Here is a 22,266-nt window from a genome sequence, read left to right as displayed (position 1 = left end):
GTGAAATCAGAGGTTCAAAATGATCTTTTATGGTGGTTTACTCTCAAAACAAAGTAGCTTTGACATTACACATAATATATCTAAGAAAGGGATCAACTCATGCATACAATGCTCAATCTCCATTGTTCTACCTTTTCCCAAACACACAAGATATTCAATTATTCCTCAATGTCAAACCCAACTCACATCTCTCACCAAAAGATCCCAAGAACATTTTTCACATCTGACTCTTTCTTTTTGAAATCAATAAGGGATTTTCACAATTTTAAAACAAATCTGAGCTCCTAACAACTTTGCTAGCCCCCTTTTTATTCTCTTTTTCGATTATTTTTTCTTTTTTTTTTCTTCTTTTTTTTTTATTTGGGGCCAAGACTTTCATAACAAGAGCTAGATATTTCTACACTTATCCCATAAAGACTAATCATTTAAGCACAAGAGTCAAACCTTTCATATTCCCAAATCACAATCACAACACTCACCCCCTTCCTATAGCTAGACAATAGAGTGACTAATCTAGCAAGAATGGAGACTAAGCATTGTCATTCCCAATACTCTCAACATTATGCACACGTAAAGCTTTCCAAAGAGGCCTCACTCAACAAATAATGATGGTTTAAAAAGGAGGTATGGGTTTTGGGAGTGGAGTACCACTTGAGTTTGTCAAAAAGATTGGTAAAACAGATGGGACAACTCAAGTGTGTATATCCATGACTTAGTACACAAGGGACCATATGCAAGAGACATTAAAACATGAGCTTGCTTCAAAGAGAGAGTATCAACAGTCAAATGAGTTTCAAGAGGAGCATTCAAGGCACGAAGTTTACAAGCTTTCCAAAGGGTGCTCAAGCTACTTGTCATGATTACAAAGGTCAACAAATTCAGTACTTAGCATGAGCTCTTTACAAGGTTGAAATCCCCCTAATGCATGAATGCAACCTATATGCTTCTAGACTCAATCCTAAAAATGCAAATGATGCAACTAAATGATTCTTTTTGTGCTTTTAATTTTTTTTATTTTTTTGGATTTTTCTATGCAAATAAGAATGTAATATGCAATGCATGAGACTCAAAATCATGAAAACAAACATGATCAAATACTTGGTACCTCCCCCACACTTAAACGACACAGTCTCTGTGTGAGTGAGGTACCCAATGAAAATGTGAAATACAAAGAAAAGATGGGATTGTGTGTTACCTTCCCTGGAGCGAGGTATGGGGGTCGCTGCGGCAGGTCGCTCCCAGCTGCAGCGACCTCGTGACGTCGCTGCGAGACCTTGCTCTGACTGCGGTTTCTGTGTTTCCACTCGCGTGTGATGCGAGCGACCTCGGTATCTCGCTTGAGCGACGTCGCTCCCAGCTGGAGCGACTTCAGTATGTCGCTGCGGAGACCTCGCTCTGGTGTCCGACTTTCTGTTCAATACCTGCACACAACTTCACTTCCCATTGTTTTATGCAATAAAATGATAATGCAAATACTAATGCAATATATACAAGGATACTCATGGGACTTCCTCCCAAGTGAGCTTATTTTAAGTCTCTAACTTGACTTTGCCTCCTTTGGATCAGGCTGGACTAGAGGCAGAAAGTGGAGTTGACTCCCCATCTTCCTCAGGTGGTAGCTCATCAAAGTGATCATCAGCAGGACGAGGATTCATCTCTTCAATGGTGAAGGCTTGTCCAAATACAGTGGGGTTCCTCATCTTCTCCTTGATGTCAAAGTGGAGGATGTTCTCCTTGCCCAAATGTAGGTCAATCTTCCCTTCTTTCACATTCACAATAGCTCCTGCAGTAGCTAAGAATGGCCTTCCAAGAATCAATGGGTCTTGAGCCTCCTCACCCATCTCAAGCACCACAAAGTCTGTAGGTATCTCATACCTTCCAATCTTCACAGGGAGGTTCTCTAGGATACCCACAGGGTACTTCACTGAACGATCAGCCAAAACCAGAGAGAGTCTACACTTCTTGTACTGAGTGAATCCAAGCTTCTTTGCCACAGACAAAGGCATCAAGCTGACACTAGCTCCTAAATCGCAGAGACACTTCTCAAACACCATAGGTCCAAGAGCACAAGGTAGTGTGAAGCATCCTGGATCCTCTAGCTTCTCTGGAGCATCAAGCCTCTGAATTATGGCATTGCACTCATGACTTAGAACCATCATGCCCTCCATCTCCTTCTTCTTAGCAGCTACAACATCTTTCAGAAGTTTGCTGTATTGAAGAATCAGCATGAAAGCATCAATGATGGGCATTGTAACCTGAGCTTCACTCATCTGCTTCTCAAACAAAGCTTTGTACTTCTGTAGCAGCTGCTTCTGTCATGGTCTCCACTGTAGACTGCATCACTCTTAACCATGTTGTCAACCAGAGCCTCTGCCTCTTCCTCAGTTCTCCCCAAAAAGAACCCATTCCTAGCTGTATCCAGTCTGGCTCTGTACTTAGGTAGAGCACCTCTGTAGAATGTGCTCAGCAAGCTCTCCTTAGAGAATCCATGGTGTGGGCACTGAGCTTGGTAGCCATTGAATCTCTCCCAAGCTTCACTGAATCCTTCCAAGTTCTTCTGTTGGAAGCTGGAGATCTCATTCCTCAACTTAGCAGTTCTTGAAGTAGAGAAGAATTTCTCCAAGAATGTTCTTTTGCAGTCTTCCCAAGTGGTGATGGAGTCACTTGGTAGAGACTTCTCCCATTGACGTGCCTTATCCCCCAAAGAGAAAGGGAATAGCTTGAGCTTTAAGACATCCTCTGATACACCATTAGTCTTTGACATACCACAGTAGCTGTCAAACTTATCCAAGTGATCAAATGGGTCCTCCACAGCCAGACCATGATACTTGTTGTTCTCTATGCAGTTTAGCAGTCCTGACTTGATCTCAAAGTTATTAGCAGCCACAGCTGGTGCTCGGATTCCAAGTCTGGGACCATGGATGTTGGGGCAGTCATAAGTGCCAATGGGGCGAGCTGGTCGCTGTTGGGGCCCTTGTGGAGCATTGTGTACTCCATTGGGGTTCAGAGGATTTTGTGGATCAGCCATCTCAGCTTCCTGTGTCTGCAGTAAAGCTTGTTGCTTTTCTTCTCTTTTTTTTCTAGCACACTCTCTCTCTAAAGCTCTGATGTCTGCGGCTCTTGGAACAAGGTTTGATGTACCCTTGCTCCTCAAGTTCATACACCTGAAAATCACAAAGAGTGAAGAAGAGAATCAGTAACTTACAAAAATAAAAATGACTTAGTCTCAAGCAAATGACTAAATCTCAATGTTCAAATCAAACTCAGAATTTGGCAACGGCGCCAATTTGATATTAGGAGTTTTGAGGCTCCTAAGTCAAATGATAGTATAGTGATAGTAAGTTGTCGAACCAGTTCAGAGGGATTCAAATGCAGAGAGAATGCAAGTATTTGCCTAATCTAAGTGCAATCAGAGAATTGGATGGTTTTTAAACTAAGACTAGAATGCAAGTAACAGAAATGATACTTTTAAACTATTGGAAAGGAGAATTCATGGGTATAGGGATTTCAGACCTTGGGTGATCAAGTTTCAAACTAAGGATGACAAATGAATCAATCAAACTATTAACCTTAAGCCTAGACACAATTCTAAGCAAGCTCTATGTCTAGATGAATGCTCATTTGCTAACATGTCTCAAACATCAAATGTCTTTGGTTGAATAACTTGCAAGCAATCATTACTAACAAGTCTATTAGCTATCTTAGCATCTTTAACAACAAATCTCTTTGGCAAAGTACACTAAAAGCCTAGGAGAGTTGACTCAGGCATTTCATCAAACACCTTTTGGGTGGGAAATGCCTAGAGATCACCCTTTTGAGTGGCCTACTCAAATGATGCATTATGAATACTCTACTAGCAAGGAACAAGAATGATCTACACTAAAACATTCTAGAACTAGCCTAATCACCCTTAATCACCCTAACCCATGAATCCAAAAGGTGATTACTCACTAATCTCCATGATTCCTCTTAAACCCATGATGGATTTCAGATGAATCATATAGAGATGTAGAAAGAAAATCACAAGAACACAAGAACAATCAAAGCCAAAAGAGAACTTTTCTTGAGAGAGTTTTGTGTGTTTTCAATAGATTAAAGATAATCTGCCAATGGTGGCTACAAAGAGTACTTAAACATTAGGTTTTTCAGTGCAAAAACGTGCACAATAAATTGCAAAAAGGTCCTTGAAAATAATAAAAATCGTGCATTGATAACGCGGAGCGACCTCGGCCAGTCGCTCCGAGAGGTCGCTCTGGGCTCGGGAGTGACCTCGGGTGGTCGCTGCGTGGGGTCGCTCCGGAGGCATTTTCTTTGTCTTCGAGCCGTGTAAAGCCGAACGACTTGGAGTGGTCGCTCCAGCTTTGGTCGTCAGGGTCGCTCCGGCTGGAACGAGGTCTCACAGCGACCTCTGCAGATCGCTCCAGGCTCCTCTCGTCCAATCATCCTCCTTTTCACATCTTTTGAGCTCCAAGTGCATCCAAATATCTCGAATAACCTCACTTGGCACTCCAGTACCTAATAGAGACTTATGCATGCAAAATGCAACCTAAACATGTCTAAATCCTATTCTATATGATGAAAATGCTTATGAATGAACGGTTAAAACAATGCAAATATGAAGACATCACTTTTCCTCTACAAAACTTTTCTGGAGATGTAGTGGTAGGCTGGTAGCGTCTTTTTCATCTTTTGAATATGGTGTGACATACTTTTTTCTTCACCGACAATTTCAGACGAGAAAAAGAACACACGCTTAAAGAGAATGAAGAAGAAGTCAACAATTCAAGGAAAATATAATGGAGGTGACGACGTAGAACCATGATTTACTTTTAGATAATAATTAAAAATTTAATTTATTTTGTACAGGTTATTCGGTTACAATAAAGAGCAATACAGTATTAATCTATAAAGTTAATGGTGTATATAGAAATATAAAAAAATGGCTATGCAGTGAATTAGATGTTTTTGCCAAGCCTAATTTCCCTTTGTAAACTAGTAATCTTTAAAGGAAGGTTAGGAAATGAACTGTGTTTCTGCGCACACAAAAAACGGTGTACGTTACTGATGAACGTATTTCCATTTTTTCGTTCGTTACAGTTTTTTTTGTTCAACTATCATTACAGTATAATTTATACTAGTTTTTACATGATTATATAGGTATACAGTATATATACATCAGAGCAGTCTTTAATATTAAAAAAGTACTACTGGTACTTTAGCAAAAAAAGAGAGTACTACTGGTACTTACAAATTAAAAAAAAAATTCAAGTCTTAAGATTTCTTAAATTAATAAAATGCTATCATTCTTTGATGAATATATAAACCATTAGATTTACATTTTAACATTGTAATTTTACCATAAAATAAAAAACAGTGATATATAGTATGGGAAGCTTCAAAAGGCAAAATCTAAACCAGAGGGACTATAAATTAATATGATTACAAGGGTGAATTAGGACAATTTCATCAAAACATAAGAAAACAAACAAAAAGTGGGAATACAGGATCTTTCTATCTTACTTAGCTTGCAAGCAACACGTTAAAGTAACTGTATATGTTACACTATTGTCATTCCCAAATCAGAAATGGCAAATTTACAAAAATACAAATAAATTACTAAAAATATAACATGTGAGGACAGTGTGTGCGTGTGTATAGTATACTATCAGAAGATCACCCAACCAACCAATGAACCACATCAAATTTACTGACCTTGAAACTCAAGACTCTCTCATCTCTGAAGAACACACGACTCTCCTCTTCTTCTTCTTCTGAAATTCAGGTCACACATTCTTTCAAAAAGAAATTCAGGTCACACTCTGAGCGCATGTTAAACAAACACCAACCTAAGCTAAGTTCACCATTAGTCTCTAACTGCCTGGTCTTCTTCTTCAAAAAGATACTGATCAACTTGTTGGAGCTCGGTGAAACTGGCTATATATCTTGTTACCTCTGCAAAAAAGGAACTTTGATTTTGATATATCAAAATGTACAAGTTTTGATTAACTTGATCCCCCAGCGACTTCTGCAGCTCTTTGTCTCATCATCTCCATCACAGCTGCTCTACGCCGTGAATCTGATTGCTGCTGTAATCTTCTCAGATGCTCCTTCAGGTCACTGAATGAAGAGAGAGAGAGAGTTTCACAATCACAACGATCATCAACACAAAATTAAATGGACCGAAGTGTTTGATTTCTAAATGTAAGGTTGATCATAAAGTTCCTTTACCTGCAACGAGGTACATGGCACTCGGATTCTTTGCAGGCCCGAGCGTGGAGTTGCAGAAGATACCACATTTTCTTGCATAGAACACAACCTCCTGAAGCACGCACTTTGCATTGTATACCATGTCGGAACAGTCCCTTCACTTTCCGGCAATTTGGATATTGACAATGTGCCGAACGACATTGTGATGCATGTACCAGAAGATCAAGCATTTTCCTAAGCTGCAAATCCAGAGAAGGAGAAGAATGTTACCATTTGTACAGAACTTCTAGGACCAAGAGAGACGCAAAAGGAACAGTAGAATATTACCTGCACGACACGCAACTGCCTAGCTTCTTTGTTCTGAGCATTTTGATCAGCTAGAGATGGATGATTGGTCAGCTTGTGAGGATGATTAACTCCTCTACGGTAACATGAATCACACACATCGTAGTCTGGACATACTTCACAGCGCCAGCCTTGACCAGTTTCAATGTCGAGGTGACACGCATTACAGGTCGTGACAAAGGCTGGAGCAGTTGGATTATGCAGATGATAAAGGACCATCATCGACGAATGCTTTGCCCGCCTCAACGTGTCGTACTGATAATGGTTCCCTTGACAAAGACTCAGGAACGCCTGCCTAGTGTCGAAAAACTCGCTTTCGAGTATCTCATCCTTGTCCCTCGTATCTGCAGGAATGTCCGTAATCTCAACCTGCAAAAATCAATACCACCAACATTCATAAAACTGATCACAGACAACGGGTGAAGGACGCTATCCTCAACAAGTGAATGCAACTCACAGGATATAATGCATGCTTATCCTTAAAATTAACAGGATGCCTTTCCCTGTCTTCACGCCGCTCTTCAGCCTCATAACACCTGAAAGGGAGAATAACATTTATTTATTCTTGTGCAGTACAACAAATGGAAAAAGATTATAAAATTATTTACCAGAAGAAGGAAGAAAGGGAAGAGTTCTTACTTATCACAAATCTGAAAGTATTTGCACTGACTGCAAACCCAACGATTTCCAGATGCCATCAGTATACAGCAATGTGTGCAAGAAGGTTGCAAGTGGACCATGATAAAGTCCTCCTTCATTGGGTGAATGGTCTCACCAAGCTGGAAACAAAGGCCAATATAAATTAACAAGAAGAACAGAAAAACGAAAAAAAAAGGATAGTAAAATCCATAGAAAGTAAAGATCACCTTATGCATTAGCAGCAGATCCTTGGATGCATTCCCAGATAGATCAGTCTGCCCAGAAGCCTTTAGAGCCCTTTTTGTGATTTTTTGCTTGAGCAGTCCTTTCTTATTGCCCTTTCTGCCATCTTCTTCTTGACTCATTTGGTATATAAGATCCTCTGCTGCACCTGGCCAGTAGTCACCATCGAAATATGGGAGCCTTGCTGCAGTAACTTTAGCTCTACATTCACCAGTTTGCATGAAGAAATGATCATATAGATTAATAGTTTCTGCCACAATGCCCTCTTTTGAAGCTTTTTTCAACATTGCTAAGTACCTGAAATGAACAACATGAGCATTTGGATTTATGTAAACAACTTTTTCATACAAAAAGTTTTTTATCTCAAAAAGGTGAATGAACTGACCACTCTCGTAGTTTATCAGATTTTGGCGTCTTCTGAATTTCTGGATGACAATATAAGATATAGTCCTCGCCCTTGAGAGGCGGACAAGCCCATATGTAGCAGCTAGTGAAACCACGCAGCTTGCAGTATTCTAGGTAACCGATCTAAACACAGGGTCAAATCATACCCTTTATCCTCCATACAGTTTAGAAAGAAAGAAAAACTCCGATATTTGCTATTTGAGAAGACCAGGACTTACCAGAATTTCGTGGTAAACGAAAGTGCGCAGAGCCTCTCCGTTATAAGATCTAACCTCTGGTCTAAAGTACTTTACAGAATCCAAATAAGAGAGATAAACTCGGCGTTGATTAGGAAATGCGCATTCAGAACCAAATTCTTGGACGTACATCCCAAATAAGCATACTTCTACACCTTCAATCTTTTGGAATAACAGAACCACCTGGCAAAATAAAATGGTGTGGAGAATGGGAAGGATAAATAAAGAGAAGATCAAGAAAAATGAATAAAAATACTACAATAATGAGAGCCTTGATCATTCTTTACCTTGGATTTGTATGCAAATTCTGTTGGATAACTGTCCTCCCGGAAAATTTCAAGAAATCGGGGTTTGACTTCCAGTTTCTTGTCGACAGATGAAACAACTCTAATCACAAGGGACTCTGCTGTAGGAATCTGCCAGTATCAAGTCAAAGGAAAAACAAATGTCAGCTTCAATCTACTCTTTCCAACAAAATATAACTAGACCAAACAAATAGAAAAAAAAAATGAACTCGCAGATGCAATAACCATGAAAGACATAACACCCTTCAACAAACTCCACTACTAGATTACCTCATCAAAACTTTTTCCTTGAGCCCTGGCTCTGTCTGTTCTTTCCTGCTTCAGCCTCTTAAACAACCGCTGCTCTATATGGTCACTGAGAATTGTTCGCGGTAAATCTTTAGCTCCAAGAACAGCACTCTGAGGTAAAGGCTTCCTCTTACTTTGTTCCACTTCTGCTATATAGCAATACGGGCAGGTATACTCAGCTTGCCCTCCATCATTCCTTCGCCCGTTAAATAAAGCACAAATCTGATGCTGCCAGGCTTCACATTTATCACATTGGACCCACTGCAAAATATCATAGAAAAAAGCAGGTTATAGTATGTATTAGAAAAAAAAAAGCCATACAAAAACAAGTGACGAACACAAAACATATCTACAGAGTTGATAGTCGTTTACCCATTCTTCAGTCTCTTCATCATTTTTCTTTTTCTCGAGCCTTGCCTTAGGTATAGGCGTCCCTTCAGCTACTATAGTGTCCCCACGGGACTCATTATAACACGGAATACAAAAGTAGTGACGAGTGTCACCAGCTCCTACAGTGTAATACATTGCATTTCTCTTTATGCGGGCACCACAAGGGGTACAATAAATAGGTGGTGGCTCAAAGGTGAGCTTCTCCACTGCACACAGCTGGCAGGAATTCTCACTCATTGAATGCTCCATAGCCTGATTCTTTTCAGCTTTTGCTTTACTCTGCAACACATAAAGGACAACAGATTATGCTTTAGTACATGTAAGAAGGAAAACTAATCAAACAAGCCGCAAATAAGATTACTACTACAACTTATCAATCAAACTATTGTGTAAACATCATAAGCTACCAAAAATCACAAACCTGGCCAACCCACTGACGAAGACCCCGGATATGTTCTCTTACTTGCTCAGGAGTGAACAACTCAGTTAATGAAACACCCTTTATTTCTGCTTTTCCAGATTTGGGTTGAGGTTTAACGCACTCTACCATAATCTCTTTTTTAGGTGGCTCAGCTTCTTTCTCAATTTTGCATTTCTCTTGCCGAGGTGAGGCATCAGACAAATCTTGTTTAACTGCTTCAACGACAGGCCTTTGCTTGGAAATATTTTCAACAATTCCAATTTTCGTCTCTTTTAAATCGGGTCGTGCCTGGACAGAAGCTTCAGAAACCTCAGCTTTCACTTCATACCTAGAAGGTGGACGTACATCACTCTGCCTATGATCCATTCTTTCAGCGTACTGAGACGATTGTGCTTCTGTTATGGAAACAACTGAGCTCTTACAACTTTCTGTCTCAATGTTCACGGGTTGAGAAGACTGTTCCACCTTCAATCGTTTCAATGAAGGTTGCAAATGCTTTGAAATATCAGCAACAGGCGAAGCACATGATGTTGCACCAGTAGAGGTCTGTACTGCATCACTGGATATTCCAGCTTCATTCACTGACCTTGCTGCACCGCTTTCAGTTTTTAAACGAGCTAGCGACCGGGCATTTGCCTGTTGCTGTAAGAAGGCTTTCACAGGAACACAGACAGGACAGTTAGATTCTTTACAACTTCGATGGTGATTAATCAATGTCTTTGTGGGTCGGCAACGGGGATATGAACACTGAGGTGCATCACAACTGTCCATGTGCTTCCAAAGCTTCTGCACCGTAACGCAATTCCGGTCAGGACACTTGCCTTCGGGCGCTTTGCAGTTGCGAGCATGGCGTAGAAACAGGAGCCATTTCTGTTGATTTCTGAATCTCGGATCTTGGTTTCCATTTCCATATTTACAAGAGGTGCCTACAGGGGTTTGAGGATTAGGAGATTCTGATGTAGTGGATATATGATTTTGAACTATAGACCCTCCAGACATATTATTGGGCTGAGCTTCGTCCGGTCCTGACAATCTTTGACGGAAATCATTCTGAATGTGCAGTTGATTCGACATACTATTAGACACTTGAGTATGTTCCTGTGACTGAGATTGCCAGTCACCACGCAGACCAGATTCTGATTTCACTCCAACAGAAAGGTTGCTAAAACTGTTAATAGAGTCTGAAGCCATACTTTGCGGATGCAACATCTGCTGTATCTGTTGACTGTTCTGGGGAACTGTTGCACACATATCACTCTGACTTGTGGCAGGGAGAATTTGAGAACCTGCATGACGGTCATCTGCATTGTTCTGGTATTGATTCTGAAACTGAGAAAGCTGGAATTGCTCAGGAGTCTGGGAGTGGATAGACTCGCTAGGGTTCTCGATTCCAGGTTCATGTTTAACGTGTGTACCCATGTCAGAGGCCACATGGTTTTGCCCAAAAGCATCATGACTTATGAATCTCTGCTGCTGCTTCAACTGCCGTTGACGAAGAAACTGCTGCTGCTGCTGGTGAAGTTGATTAGGTTGTTGCTGAAGTCGATTGGGCTGTTGCTGAAACTGCTGCTGTTGATGTGACTGCCAAAAATGAACAGAGATAAATTACAAACAATCCGTATTCTCAGACTGATAAAATGAATGATGTTTCACTTGTTGCAATTTAACGTGAATTTCAATCAGTCCTCACCAGAGAAGAGCTAGTTCTAGGCACAGACTGAAAACTTGTTGTATTGGTATTCTGAGTATTTGTCATAGTTCCAACAGATGTTACAGCACCATACAAGTTTCCCGATCCGAAAGGGTCAGAATTATTTGTGCCATATCCTTCACCTGAGGGAGAAAAATATATTATAAATTGAATATTCTGATGAACTGACAATGCATATGAAATTAGACAAGCAGAAAGAAAAAAAGGGGGAGGCAACAAAAACTTTACCCTGCATTCCTGAACGCTGAAGGTTATCATAAACCTGCTGTGAATTTCTGGTTCCTGAATCTACACCTTTTGCATTCATCCCAACACCACTATTTATGGAGTTGTTAGACACATTAGACATTATTTGTTGCATGCCAGGTCTAAGGCCAACACCCATTTGACTTCCAAGGCTATGCAACAGACGACTATTTTGGCCACCAATATTCTGCCTCTGTTGCTGTTGCTGCTGCTGAGGCTGAGGTGCCATCATAGACGCAGTAGAAAACCCGCCACTATTATTGGAAGCTTCAACACTCAAGTAAGATTTGCCATTGTTGTTGTTGTTATTACTATTGTTGTTGACAAATCCAGGGGTAGGCATCATCTGGCCCGTATTTCTTTGCGAGCTCATTGATGTCATGTTCCCTCCAGAACCAAGACCAAAATTACTCGATGAATGCTGGTAGCCATTAGACATGTTACCTGCAAACACAAGAAGTAAAAATGTTCAGAGAAACAAATTTCGGGAATATAGTATGTAAATTGACATGAAGGAACCTCCAAGCATGCCACCAGAGTTAAGAAGGCTTCCAGTGTTCATAGCAGTAGTTGTGATGTTATTACTTCCAGCCATTGCAGCATCAACAGAGGATGTCATCATCATATTCGGATTCCCACCACTATGTTGTAACCCTGGAGTGGGTATCATTGTTCCAACGGAGGAAGAATTAGCTTGTCGTTGATTGTAGTTGGTCAACTGTCTGCCTTTGATTAGACTTGCCAGCCGAGGTTCAAGGGTCGACTGGTTCAAGTAATCTTCCTGTAGTTCAAATCAAAAAGTGCCGTTTTAGAAAAAAGTTTTAGGACATGAGTTTTGGAAGAAAAAAAAAAGTACCTTGGTGTTGGCAATTTTAAACAGGCCTTCCTCTAAGCGTCTAGCAACATCCATATACTTTGCCTTTGATGCATCATCAGCTGGTGAAGGTTGTTTCTGCTGCAAGATACTGAAACTGAAAAGAAACAAACAAAAAAAAGGCAAAAAAATTCAAAGATTTGAGTAGCGACAAAACCGCAGACAGAGACAAAAACAATCTCTCACATAAATAGTACACAGAAAGAAAGCAATGTATACGACACAGTAGTAGAAGGGGAGAAAAAAAGGTATCTTTTAAGAAACAGCGGGTATAACAAAAAGAAGCTGAGTACAACTTTTTTTTTTTAAAATATCAAAAGCTTACATCTTGATTCGCATGTTCTGGCGAAGTCTGGAGAGGTCATTGTCAACACGTGAAGGTCCTAAACCAGCACTAGTATTAGTAGGAGGAGGAGCAGCACCAGCACTACCACTAACGTTAACTAAATTCTGCATTTGAGAGTTCCCATTCTGCTGGGACATGTTGTTCCCTTGTTGTCCAGACATGTGAGCCTGAATATTCATTGTGTTACCAGCTTCAGTCTTCTTCTTCGCCTTGTTCTACCTCTTTTTTTAATTAATAGTAACAACAAACACTGCATAACTTTCCTCTACTCCAGAAGCCACAACAGCACCCAAGTTTCATCTCCCTGATTAGCTCGTCCTGCTAAAAAGAGCTGAAATTGACATAAAATGATAAGCAATTAAGCTTCCAAGTAGCCAATTCAATCGAGAAAATGTTAAAAACCCTAAAAATGATTCACACACCTATTTTTTTTTTGAATTGATACACAAAGGAGCAATCTTGAGCTGAACAAAGACAGAAACTCGCGGGCACCAATCGGTTGGTACTGAATTGACGGTGATTTCAGCTGTGTGAAACGAAACAGGAGATGCGGCACGTGTGAGCGAGCTCAAACGAAGTCGAGGTTACAGATTAGGATCAAGCAGGTAGGTTTAACACAAAAAGATGGGAAAAGCGAATGAAGAAAAGTTTTTCCCAAATCGGGTGGGTGTGGATTGATTTTTCTGGGCTTAATAGTTCGTCGAATTTGGAGGAGAGTTCGCTCGATTTGGGGATTGAGTTTCCTTTTCTTTTTTTTTTAACTTTCCTTTCTGAGGATTTGTTCTAAAATAGTAACCCAAAAAAAGACTAACACATTAAAATATTGATTTCATGTCTGAATGCGATAATTCAATTAAACCGGAATTCGTGAACCGGAACCGAACTGGTTTACAATAGACAATTCAATTACACAGCCACAAAGCTGGGAGTTTTTTTCTGCAAACGCATAAAGCACTCGTCTTTTTATTTCTAACAAGACAGAACAATGAAGCAAAAAAAGAAAAGACTGCTCTCAACGGTAGAGACTCTCTGATTTCAGATTCTCAGCGATCTCGGTCTCCCATCGATCTCCATTCTCAAGCAGCTTTTCTTTGTCATACAGAAGCTCCTATGAAAGTGGGGTATAATTACAAAAAGGTTCAGGATGCATGTCAAAAAAAAGTACAGAGGAGAGAAAAATGTGTTGTGATGAAGAAGCTGACCTCGTGTGTCTCGGTTGCGAATTCAAAGTTAGGTCCTTCGACGATTGCATCAACGGGGCAAGCTTCTTGGCAGAAGCCACAGTAAATGCATTTCGTCATGTCAATGTCATACCTGTAGAGCTCTAGATTATTATTATGTAAGGGTAAAAGAGAAAGCACTTGGTACTAGTGAATTGCAAGTGAAAGGGATGGTGACCTTGTGGTTCTGCGGCTTCCATCTTCTCGCTCTTCTGCTTCTATTGTGATTGCTTGAGCTGGACACACCTGATTAAACATAGACAAGTAATCACAATCCGTGGTAAGAAATTATTCCATAGCCATTTAGAAGACTATATGATCTTCTATGATCATTTCATCTGAACTCTAAGGACTTCAAACTAATACTCAAATGATTCTCCTAATAACTAGAATGAACCTCCATAGGCCTCAAATCAGTAGAACCAGTTTAACACAGCAAGATGAGTTAACAATCTTTGTTAAATCAATGTAAAGGTAACGCATCGTCCTGAGATGCCTTACAAGAGCTATGAAGACCTAAAAGAACATTAGCCTTAACATAGATCTGAAAACTCACAGCTTCACAGAGTTTGCAGGCAATGCAGCGTTCTTCCCCAGTAGGATACCTTCGAAGAGCATGTTCACCACGGAAGCGAGGGCTCAGTGGACCCTTCTCAAATGGATAATTGATCTGCATTGCATACACAAGAAATAGACTTCAGAATCATCATACAGATTTTTCTTTCAATCAAAGATTTGAAAAGACTGGTAAAAAAATGTGACTCACGGTAACTTTGGGATCAAAGAAGTACTTGAGGGTCAACGACAAACCACGGACCATTTCAGTGAGAAACAGGGTGTTTATGCTCCGTTCAAAGACTGCAAAAAAAACATGAGGATATAAGTATGAGAGAAAGAAAAGAATGAAATAGATCATAAAAAGCAAGCTTTTTACCAGTATTCCAGTCCTTGGAGATTTCCTTAGCAAGTTGCTCCTCTTCTTCATCATCTGTGAAATATTATTACATAAGCAACAACAACATAAAGTCATCAACAAACACCAACGGATCGAATAGAAAGAGGTAAAGTAAAACTCACACTTCAACGTGATTGACAAAGAGAGAGAGAGAGAGAGAGAATATACCTTTCTTGGAGCCATAAGAAATACCACGGGACTGCAGTGGAGAAAGATGAGTTCCCTGCAAAGCTTTCCCTGACGAAACCTATCCATCCACGTAAGAGAAGCTAATAAGAACAGAGCAGAACAGTAAACAGAGAAAAATTTAAACTTGCAAAAACGTTCTCAGTCACACAAACATAAGATTAGTGAAGACCTCAAGACATAGATCATGATAAACTCTCTCTCTCTCTCTTATGATTCATCCATCACCCAGCTAGTAAAAACTCAAATCCCTTTCTCACTCTACATCGATTTGAAATACAATCTCATCCCTAATCCAATTTGAAACAAATACGAGGAGACAGACAGTGAATCGAATCCTCTTTTATTCCCCCAAAACTCACTCCGCATTTCTACGCATCATCCAAACAAAATCGAATTAAAACGAAGAGAAGGAGATTCATACGAGATGTCGAGCACGGAGAGTATCCAGAGACCTGCGTGCAAGCATCGAAGCCATTGACGAATCTCCCCAAATTCGATTTCGGTCTCCCTCCTACAGAACGAAGAGCCCTTAAAATCCAAATGTAAGAAATTATTACAACTTAGTCCCCAAATTAAGATATTATTATAGTTTAGTCCCTGGCACAATAGCTTATTGTTTTTCCCAACTGGTGACAGAACCGGATTATAAATTTAAACCGAGTTGTCTAGAGTTACAAAGTTTTTCTGAACCAGTGACACAATCAGACCGAATTGTCTAGAGTTACAAAGTGCTTGATAGTGTTATTACATTACACATCTTCCCATCACTGAAGATTCTTTACAAAAAGAAAGATTATGAAATAGTATGATTATTACTTTTCACTTGAAGTTGGCAGCACGGTGATTTGGTGGTGCGATGTAGAGAGAGTTTCCACAGTTGATGTGAGATTGCATCAAAGGATTCCATCTGTCGAATATTATCCGTCCACCACGCCCAATCCTCCCCTGAAACCGCCTTGGAGGTTGACCCGAGGTTGTTGAATCAGGTGCTGGTGGAACGATCCCTGCCGCTGCTAGTTTCTCAGGAACCAGCGGTTTTGTGAACAGCATCACCGGTTCGTTAGGATCCTAAGAAAGAAATCAAAAGGTAAAAACCAGTGTTGTGATTAACTATACCCAACCAGATATAGATAGATGAAAGGAGAATGGTTTTTAACCAGTTTGTGAAGCCAGTTGTGATGCGAGTGTCGTCTTCTAACTTCTTGTTTGATGCCTCCCGGATGAGACGCATTCAGATTTGAGTTCGTGAAACGAGAGTTAGGGATAACTGAAGGTCTCGTGCGTACGTGAGTGCTAGTGTAGTCATCTGAGTCCATGAACTCCTCGTCGCTTGACCCAAATTTGTAAGATGTTGTTGTGGCTGGTGGAAATCCGGGTAGACCCAAGCTCTCTTCCAAGAGCTCTGTTTCATGCTGCAATCTCAAAACCCCAAATGGTCAAGACTACGCGTCAATAAACACACACACTCACTCACATAGAGTTCTAGAAGTAGTGGTACGTACCCTGTATTGGAGTTGCATTCTTTGAAGGCTAACCTCGCCGTCCATAACATCCCTCTTTCTTTCTTCTCTCTGGAGAATAGGGACATCGAATTAGCGACTTTGAGGATGCAAACCTTTTTGTTAAGATATGAAATGAAAGTTTACATACAAGTCAAATATAAAAAGTGTCATAAAGAACACCTTAATGAGTGCTTCCAGAATGGTCTTCGCTTGGTCAAGATTACGTCTAACCTGTAACAGTAATATAAGCTCCAGAAGGACTTGTATTCAGAATCCAACAAACTAAACAAACAAAAAAAAAAAGTACAAAGAGTCATAATAGATGATAAACAGCCTAGAAAGGAAGTAAAAGAAGGCATTTATTCAAAGGCAAGCTGCTCAGGTTTCAGGAATTCAGACTGGTTCGAACAAGAAATGTAAAGATAATTCAAAGCGCTTCCCTTACCTGTCGAAGCTTTTCAAATGACTGCACATTGTTTTCTCTCCTCTGCATCTGTAATAGAAGTAAAGGTTAGTTCTCAGTGTTTTTCTTTCTCTAATTGAATTCAAATATATTTTTAAAAAAGTACAGTATGACGATAACGGCCTACCCTTCTTGTGTGGAGTCTGTGAGCTTTCTCCCTCGGCCTAAACACATTGTAGGGATTGGTGTCATTGACCGGTGGAGGAGGCTGTTCGAAACAAAGAAGCAAAACTTGAATTAAGACGACCCCTTCCAACATGAGCCTTAAGTGTTTCAACAGTAAATAATGGTACAAACCTGCAAACGCCGCAAGATAGGCTTCTGCCATCTTTTGCGCTAAGCTCACAACAAAACAGAGTAAAATGAAACATATGCATTAGTCTTCTAAGCCAAAACGTGCTTCTGATGTTTAACTAGTTTGTTAACATGGATTATGCATATGCTTCAAGAACCAAAGATAAACTCAAATAAGGTTTATCTCTCGCCGTAAAAAAAAAGAGTTTTTAAAATTATCAACCTAGGCAACACAATGTCTGGTATCCAGAAAACTTGTAACAATAACGCCATGCCAAACCTTGTCTTTCCAGTAGTTGAAGATAGCCTGGAAGACTCCATAATTAATGGACAGCGATTGCAGCGCCTGTAATAAGATGAAAACAAGAATTATTTCAAATGTCATGTTCGTTCTGTATGAGTATATGTTACACCAAAAGACTATGAAACACCCAATCAAAGCAAAGGTATATACCTCAATAGCACCATCAAGCTGCAAAAGCACAGGAACGGGAGAACCAAGGGTAGGTGTAATAACTCCTGCTCGTTCCCGCGTCTTGTGATCCAACACCTCTAGTTTAAATATAATGCTCTCAAACCTGTTTCAAAACAATCCAACGCTTTTAGCAAAACCCAATCACTTTGAGTACTATATAGAGCGAGCTAATCCATCTAAAAAACAAGAACAGTAATAATCAGATCGGTTTAACTTTACATTTCAGGTGAGAGTTGCTTGTTGTCTTGATCAAACTCATAAAGCCAGTCATCATCCTCATTGTCAAGATCATACTCCACAAACTCTCCAAGCTCAGACCGAGCTACAAACAAAAAAGACACAGACTTTTAAGTCTCCAAGTAAACAAACAAACCACTTTCATTACACAAAAGAATCAAACCTCCTCTTGCACGGAGATAAGAAGCAGGTTGACCAAACGTGGCGGAATAATCACGTTCATACGTGTCCACAACAACAAACTGAGGTGTTGGTATCTCTGAAGCAAGCTTCTTGCTTGGCACTGGATGCACCTAACAACATTAACCCCAAAATGCAAAAAGGAAACATTTTTACACTCAAAATCACAGAAGAGAGAGAGACTATTGGGGAATTGAAGTGAAGTGAACCTCATGGTCAAGCTCTATGGAAGAAGCTAAACGCAGGAGCTGAGGGTTTCTGGTTGGTGGTGCGTCGTCGTCTTCGAAGTCTTTATACGATTTCAGAATCGGAAGCTTCTTGTGAATGTCCAGTGGCCGTGGACGGAAAGAGAGCCGACTCATCTCTCACCAGCAAAGGCGATCGAACGCCGCGGATTTTTAGAGAAAGAGAGAGATCAAATCCCAATTCCAATTTCTAGGGTTTTTTTTTGGTTTCGTTTTCTCCGCCGGGCGAAATTGCGGCGGTGCGGAATAAAGGAAAAACTCTTCCGTGGAGGTCAAAATCGAACAAGCGAGTGAAAGAGCTTAAAGGAAATTAAAATAAAACATTTATTTTCCCCTAAACATATTAACATTTATTTTCCCCTAAACATATTTAAAAGGAAAAAAATGTTTGTTTTCTAAATTTAGTAATCAAAAAATAATTTCATTAATATTTTTACATTAGACTTCCTAATCCAGTTACATGTAGTTGATTATAAGTTTATAAACCAAAAATGTATGAGATCTAAATCCTACCAAAAAGTGATTTGTAATTAAGTATATAAATCAATATAAAATCTAAAGGAACAAAATGTAAAATAAAACGATCATAATACCTTTAATAATAAAAATTGATAAGATAATATGTTTATTATTTTGATATTATACAATTCGTTTAATCGATCATTCAAAAAAATGTTTTTCATCAAAATTTATTAGAAGAAAAAAATTGAAAAAGAAATTATAGACCGATTAGAAATCTTAATAAGCATAATATAAGAACAAAATGACCATGATATCACTAACAACAAAAAAATGATAGAATATCATGTTCGGTTAGTTTTATATTATGTAACTAACTTCTCTAATCAATCATTTTAAAACATAAGAAAAAAATTCATCAAATCTTTAATAAAAAATATTGATGCTCTGTAAAAATAAATGATCATTGATATTTCTAACTATAACAAAAAGTCATGATAATATATTCGATTAGTTTCTTGTATTATTCAGTTTTGTAATTTTTAATTTTCGTTTAATTTGTGTTATTATTCAATTTTAGGTGAATCTTACAGTAATTGTATTTGAAAGAAGTTTAATGATAAATTCACAACAAAATGTAAAGAACCAACAAAATTTGTGTTATTCAAATAATGTGTTATCCTCCTCATGGTTACATAGTGATATAGAATTTAGTTCCATTACTATTACTTTTTAGTCCAATTTTAATTCATATTATTTTTATATGATTTTTCTTTTGTCTTTTTTTACTAAAATTATTTTCCTTTGTTTATATTAAATAGAAATATAAGTGTTTCTCATTTTCATATTATGCACTTCCATAACTAAATCATTCAAAACCTAAGAAAATTGTTTTAGAATCAAAACTTTAAAAAGAAGAAAAAATTATAGATCAATTACTAAATGCACATAATGTAAAGACAAACGACTATGATATATCTCTAACAATGAGAAAATGATAGGATACCATATTCGATTAATTTCGCATTATGTACATTTAGCTTTCTAATTGATCTATAATTTTTCAAGTTTATTTTTTAAATAAATTGATTTGAAGCCATGTTTATTAAAAAGCATGTTTATTAGTTTTTGAATGATTAATTATGAAAGCTAATATAGCACAATATGAATAATCACTTTTAGTAAAACAAAACAAAGAAATGTCATTTAAAAAATATGAATAAAATTTGACTTAAAAAACATGTTTATTAGTAATCAATACTTTAATAAATATGTTTTTAAATCAAAAGCATTTAAAAGAAATAAACTAGAAAAAAAAATTGTAGATCAATTAGAAAGGTAAATGCACATAATGTAAAAAACAAAACGATTATGATTCTTTAACGATCAGAAATGACAGGACACCATATTTGATAAAACGACTATGATATTTCTAACAATCATAAATCGATAGGACCCATATTCGATTAATTTCACTTTATGTGTATTTAAAAAATATGAATAAAATTTAGCTTAAAAAGTAGGTAATCAAATACATAAATATGTTTTTAAATCAAAAGCATTTAAAAGAAATAAACTAGAAAAAATATAGATCAATTAGAAAGATAAATGCACATAATGTAAAGACAAAACGATTATGATTCTCTAACGATCAGAAAATGACACGACACCATATTCGATAAAACGACTATGATATCTCTAACAATCATAAATCGATAGGACCATATTGATTAATTTCACTTCATGTGTAATCAAAATACTTTAATAAATATGTTTTTAAATCAAAAGCATTTAAAAGAAATAAACTAAAAAAATATAGATCAATTAGAAAGATAAATGCACATAATGTAAAGACAAAACGATTATGATTCTCTAACGATCAGAAAATGACACGACACCATATTCGATAAAACGACTATGATATCTCTAACAATCATAAATCGATAGGACCATATTCGATTAATTTCACTTCATGTGTAATCAAAATACTTTAATAAATATGTTTTTAAATCAAAAGCATTTAAAAGAAATAAACTAGAAAAGGTTATAGATCAATTAAAAAGGTAAATGCACATAATGAATGTAAAGACAAAAACTAAACGACTATGATATCTCTAACAATCATAAATCGATAGGACCATATTTGATTAATTTCACTTTATCTGCATTCAGCTTTCTAGCTGATATATAATAGTTTATTTTCTTTTAAATGTTTTTGGTTTGAAACCATTTTTATTAGATGTTTGAATGATTAATTATCATAGCTAATTGCATAATTTGAAACTATTGTGTGTTGGAAGATAACATTAAATTTTGTAATCATTCTTTTAAAATTCTCTAAATTCTTATGTTATTTCAATTTTGTAATTTTCTAATTTCATTAAATTTATGTGTTTCAGTTTTAGGTGAATTTTGCCGTAATTTTATTTGGATGAAGTATAATGATATTCATAACAAAATGTAAAGAACCAATAATTTTAATTCATATTATTTTTATATGATTTTTCTTTTGTCTTTTTTTACTAAAATTATTTTCCTTTGTTTATATTAAATAGAAATATTAAGTGTTTCTCATTTTCATATTATGCACTTCCATAACTAAATCATTCAAAAACCTAAGAAAATTGTTTTAGAATCAAAAACTTTTAAAAGAAATAAAGAAGAAAAAATTATTCTTTAACGATCAGAAAATGACAGGACACCATATTCGATAAAACGACTATGATATTTCTAACAATCATAAATCGATAGGACCATATTCGATTAATTTCACTTTATGTGTATTTAAAAAATATGAATAAAATTTAGCTTAAAAAGTAGGTAATCAAATACTTTAATAAATATGTTTTTAAATCAAAAGCATTTAAAAAGAAATAAACTAGAAAAAATTATAGATCAATTAGAAAGATAAATGCACATAATGTAAAGACAAAACGATTATGATTCTCTAACGATCAGAAAATGACACGACACCATATTCGATAAAATGACTATGATATCTCTAACAATCATAAATCGATAGGCCCATATTCGATTAATTTCACTTCATGTGTAATCAAAATACTTTAATAAATATGTTTTTAAATCAAAAGCATTTAAAAGAAATAAACTAGAAAAAGTTATAGATCAATTAAAAAGGTATTAAATGCACATAATAAATGTAAAGACAAAAACAAAATGACTATGATATCTCTAACAATCATAAATCGATAGGATCATATTTGATTAATTTCACTTTATCTGCATTCAGCTTTCTAGCTGATATATAATAGTTTACTTTCTTTTAAATGTTTTTGGTTTGAAACCATTTTTATTAGATGTTTGAATGATTAATTATCATAGCTAATTGCATAATTTGAAACTATTGTGTGTTGGAAGATAACATTAAATT

The 22,266-nt window shown here is 37.4% G+C and overlaps 3 protein-coding genes and 1 non-coding gene across 5 annotated transcripts; 1 reads left to right on the top strand and 3 right to left on the bottom strand.

Annotated features, from left to right (window-relative positions):
• The first annotated feature begins 2,483 nt into the window (after positions 1-2,483).
• LOC130500468 (small nucleolar RNA R71) lies at positions 2,484-2,590 on the top strand. Its single transcript, XR_008939093.1, has one exon. It is a non-coding gene; the product is annotated as a small nucleolar RNA R71 (small nucleolar RNA).
• A 2,810-nt stretch (positions 2,591-5,400) lies between these two features.
• Positions 5,401-13,407, bottom strand: LOC108827530 (histone acetyltransferase HAC1). Of its 2 annotated transcripts, none has more exons than XM_056994453.1 (18): positions 13,079-13,407; positions 12,636-12,987; positions 12,293-12,407; positions 11,971-12,217; positions 11,419-11,880; positions 11,170-11,312; positions 9,480-11,060; positions 9,041-9,337; positions 8,651-8,929; positions 8,363-8,491; positions 8,058-8,258; positions 7,820-7,962; positions 7,419-7,731; positions 7,192-7,331; positions 7,010-7,088; positions 6,535-6,921; positions 6,229-6,446; positions 5,401-6,117 (listed from the first exon to the last, which is right to left on the bottom strand). In XM_056994453.1, the coding sequence occupies exons 2-18, from the start codon at positions 12,833-12,835 to the stop codon at positions 6,003-6,005; spliced, it is 5,049 nt and encodes a 1,682-aa protein (XP_056850433.1). In that variant the 5' UTR covers positions 12,836-12,987; positions 13,079-13,407; the 3' UTR covers positions 5,401-6,002. The 2 variants fall into 2 exon arrangements, with proteins under 2 accessions (XP_056850433.1, XP_018456445.1); XM_018600943.2 differs by having other exon boundaries at positions 11,956-12,217; positions 13,079-13,406.
• A 76-nt stretch (positions 13,408-13,483) lies between these two features.
• LOC108828467 (NADH dehydrogenase [ubiquinone] iron-sulfur protein 8-A, mitochondrial) lies at positions 13,484-15,547 on the bottom strand. The gene is made up of 8 exons (XM_018602174.2): positions 15,442-15,547; positions 15,000-15,078; positions 14,811-14,864; positions 14,643-14,734; positions 14,433-14,546; positions 14,055-14,122; positions 13,859-13,970; positions 13,484-13,764 (listed from the first exon to the last, which is right to left on the bottom strand). The coding sequence occupies exons 1-8, from the start codon at positions 15,493-15,495 to the stop codon at positions 13,669-13,671; spliced, it is 669 nt and encodes a 222-aa protein (XP_018457676.1). The 5' UTR covers positions 15,496-15,547; the 3' UTR covers positions 13,484-13,668.
• Positions 15,548-15,650: 103 nt separating this feature from the next.
• On the bottom strand, positions 15,651-18,715 carry LOC108828466 (uncharacterized). The gene is made up of 12 exons (XM_018602171.2): positions 18,381-18,715; positions 18,155-18,284; positions 17,974-18,076; positions 17,734-17,857; positions 17,560-17,625; positions 17,283-17,321; positions 17,113-17,193; positions 16,968-17,015; positions 16,703-16,753; positions 16,523-16,591; positions 16,178-16,432; positions 15,651-16,088 (listed from the first exon to the last, which is right to left on the bottom strand). The coding sequence occupies exons 1-12, from the start codon at positions 18,531-18,533 to the stop codon at positions 15,840-15,842; spliced, it is 1,368 nt and encodes a 455-aa protein (XP_018457673.1). The 5' UTR covers positions 18,534-18,715; the 3' UTR covers positions 15,651-15,839.
• Between the last annotated feature and the right edge of the window lie 3,551 nt (positions 18,716-22,266).

The sequence above is a fragment of the Raphanus sativus genome, chromosome 9, assembly GCF_000801105.2.
Source record: "Raphanus sativus cultivar WK10039 chromosome 9, ASM80110v3, whole genome shotgun sequence".
NCBI lineage: Eukaryota > Viridiplantae > Streptophyta > Magnoliopsida > Brassicales > Brassicaceae > Raphanus > Raphanus sativus.
The sequence above is the reverse complement of the archived record's forward strand: the minus strand, read 5'-3'. Positions and strand labels throughout refer to the sequence as shown.

What these genes read in the sequence shown, in the direction of transcription:
- LOC108827530 (XM_018600943.2), bottom strand. Translation starts at nt 12,835, where the DNA reads ATGAATATTCAGGCTCACATGTCTGGACAACAAGGGAACAACATGTCC. An exon ending in TTCGTCAGTGGGTTGGCCAG is followed by an intron (nt 9,338 to 9,479) that starts GTTTGTGATTTT and finishes TATGTGTTGCAG; the next exon opens with AGTAAAGCAAAAGCTGAAAA. An exon ending in AAGGAAAAAGTTTTGATGAG is followed by an intron (nt 8,492 to 8,650) that starts GTAATCTAGTAG and finishes TGATACTGGCAG; the next exon opens with ATTCCTACAGCAGAGTCCCT.
- LOC108828467 (XM_018602174.2), bottom strand. Translation starts at nt 15,495, where the DNA reads ATGGCTTCGATGCTTGCACGCAGGTCTCTGGATACTCTCCGTGCTCGA. An exon ending in TTCTTATGGCTCCAAGAAAG is followed by an intron (nt 14,865 to 14,999) that starts GTATATTCTCTC and finishes AATATTTCACAG; the next exon opens with ATGATGAAGAAGAGGAGCAA. An exon ending in TCGCAACCGAGACACACGAG is followed by an intron (nt 13,765 to 13,858) that starts GTCAGCTTCTTC and finishes CCACTTTCATAG; the next exon opens with GAGCTTCTGTATGACAAAGA.
- LOC108828466 (XM_018602171.2), bottom strand. Translation starts at nt 18,533, where the DNA reads ATGAGTCGGCTCTCTTTCCGTCCACGGCCACTGGACATTCACAAGAAG. An exon ending in TTATCTCCGTGCAAGAGGAG is followed by an intron (nt 18,077 to 18,154) that starts GTTTGATTCTTT and finishes TTTTGTTTGTAG; the next exon opens with CTCGGTCTGAGCTTGGAGAG. An exon ending in GAATGCAACTCCAATACAGG is followed by an intron (nt 16,433 to 16,522) that starts GTACGTACCACT and finishes TTGAGATTGCAG; the next exon opens with CATGAAACAGAGCTCTTGGA.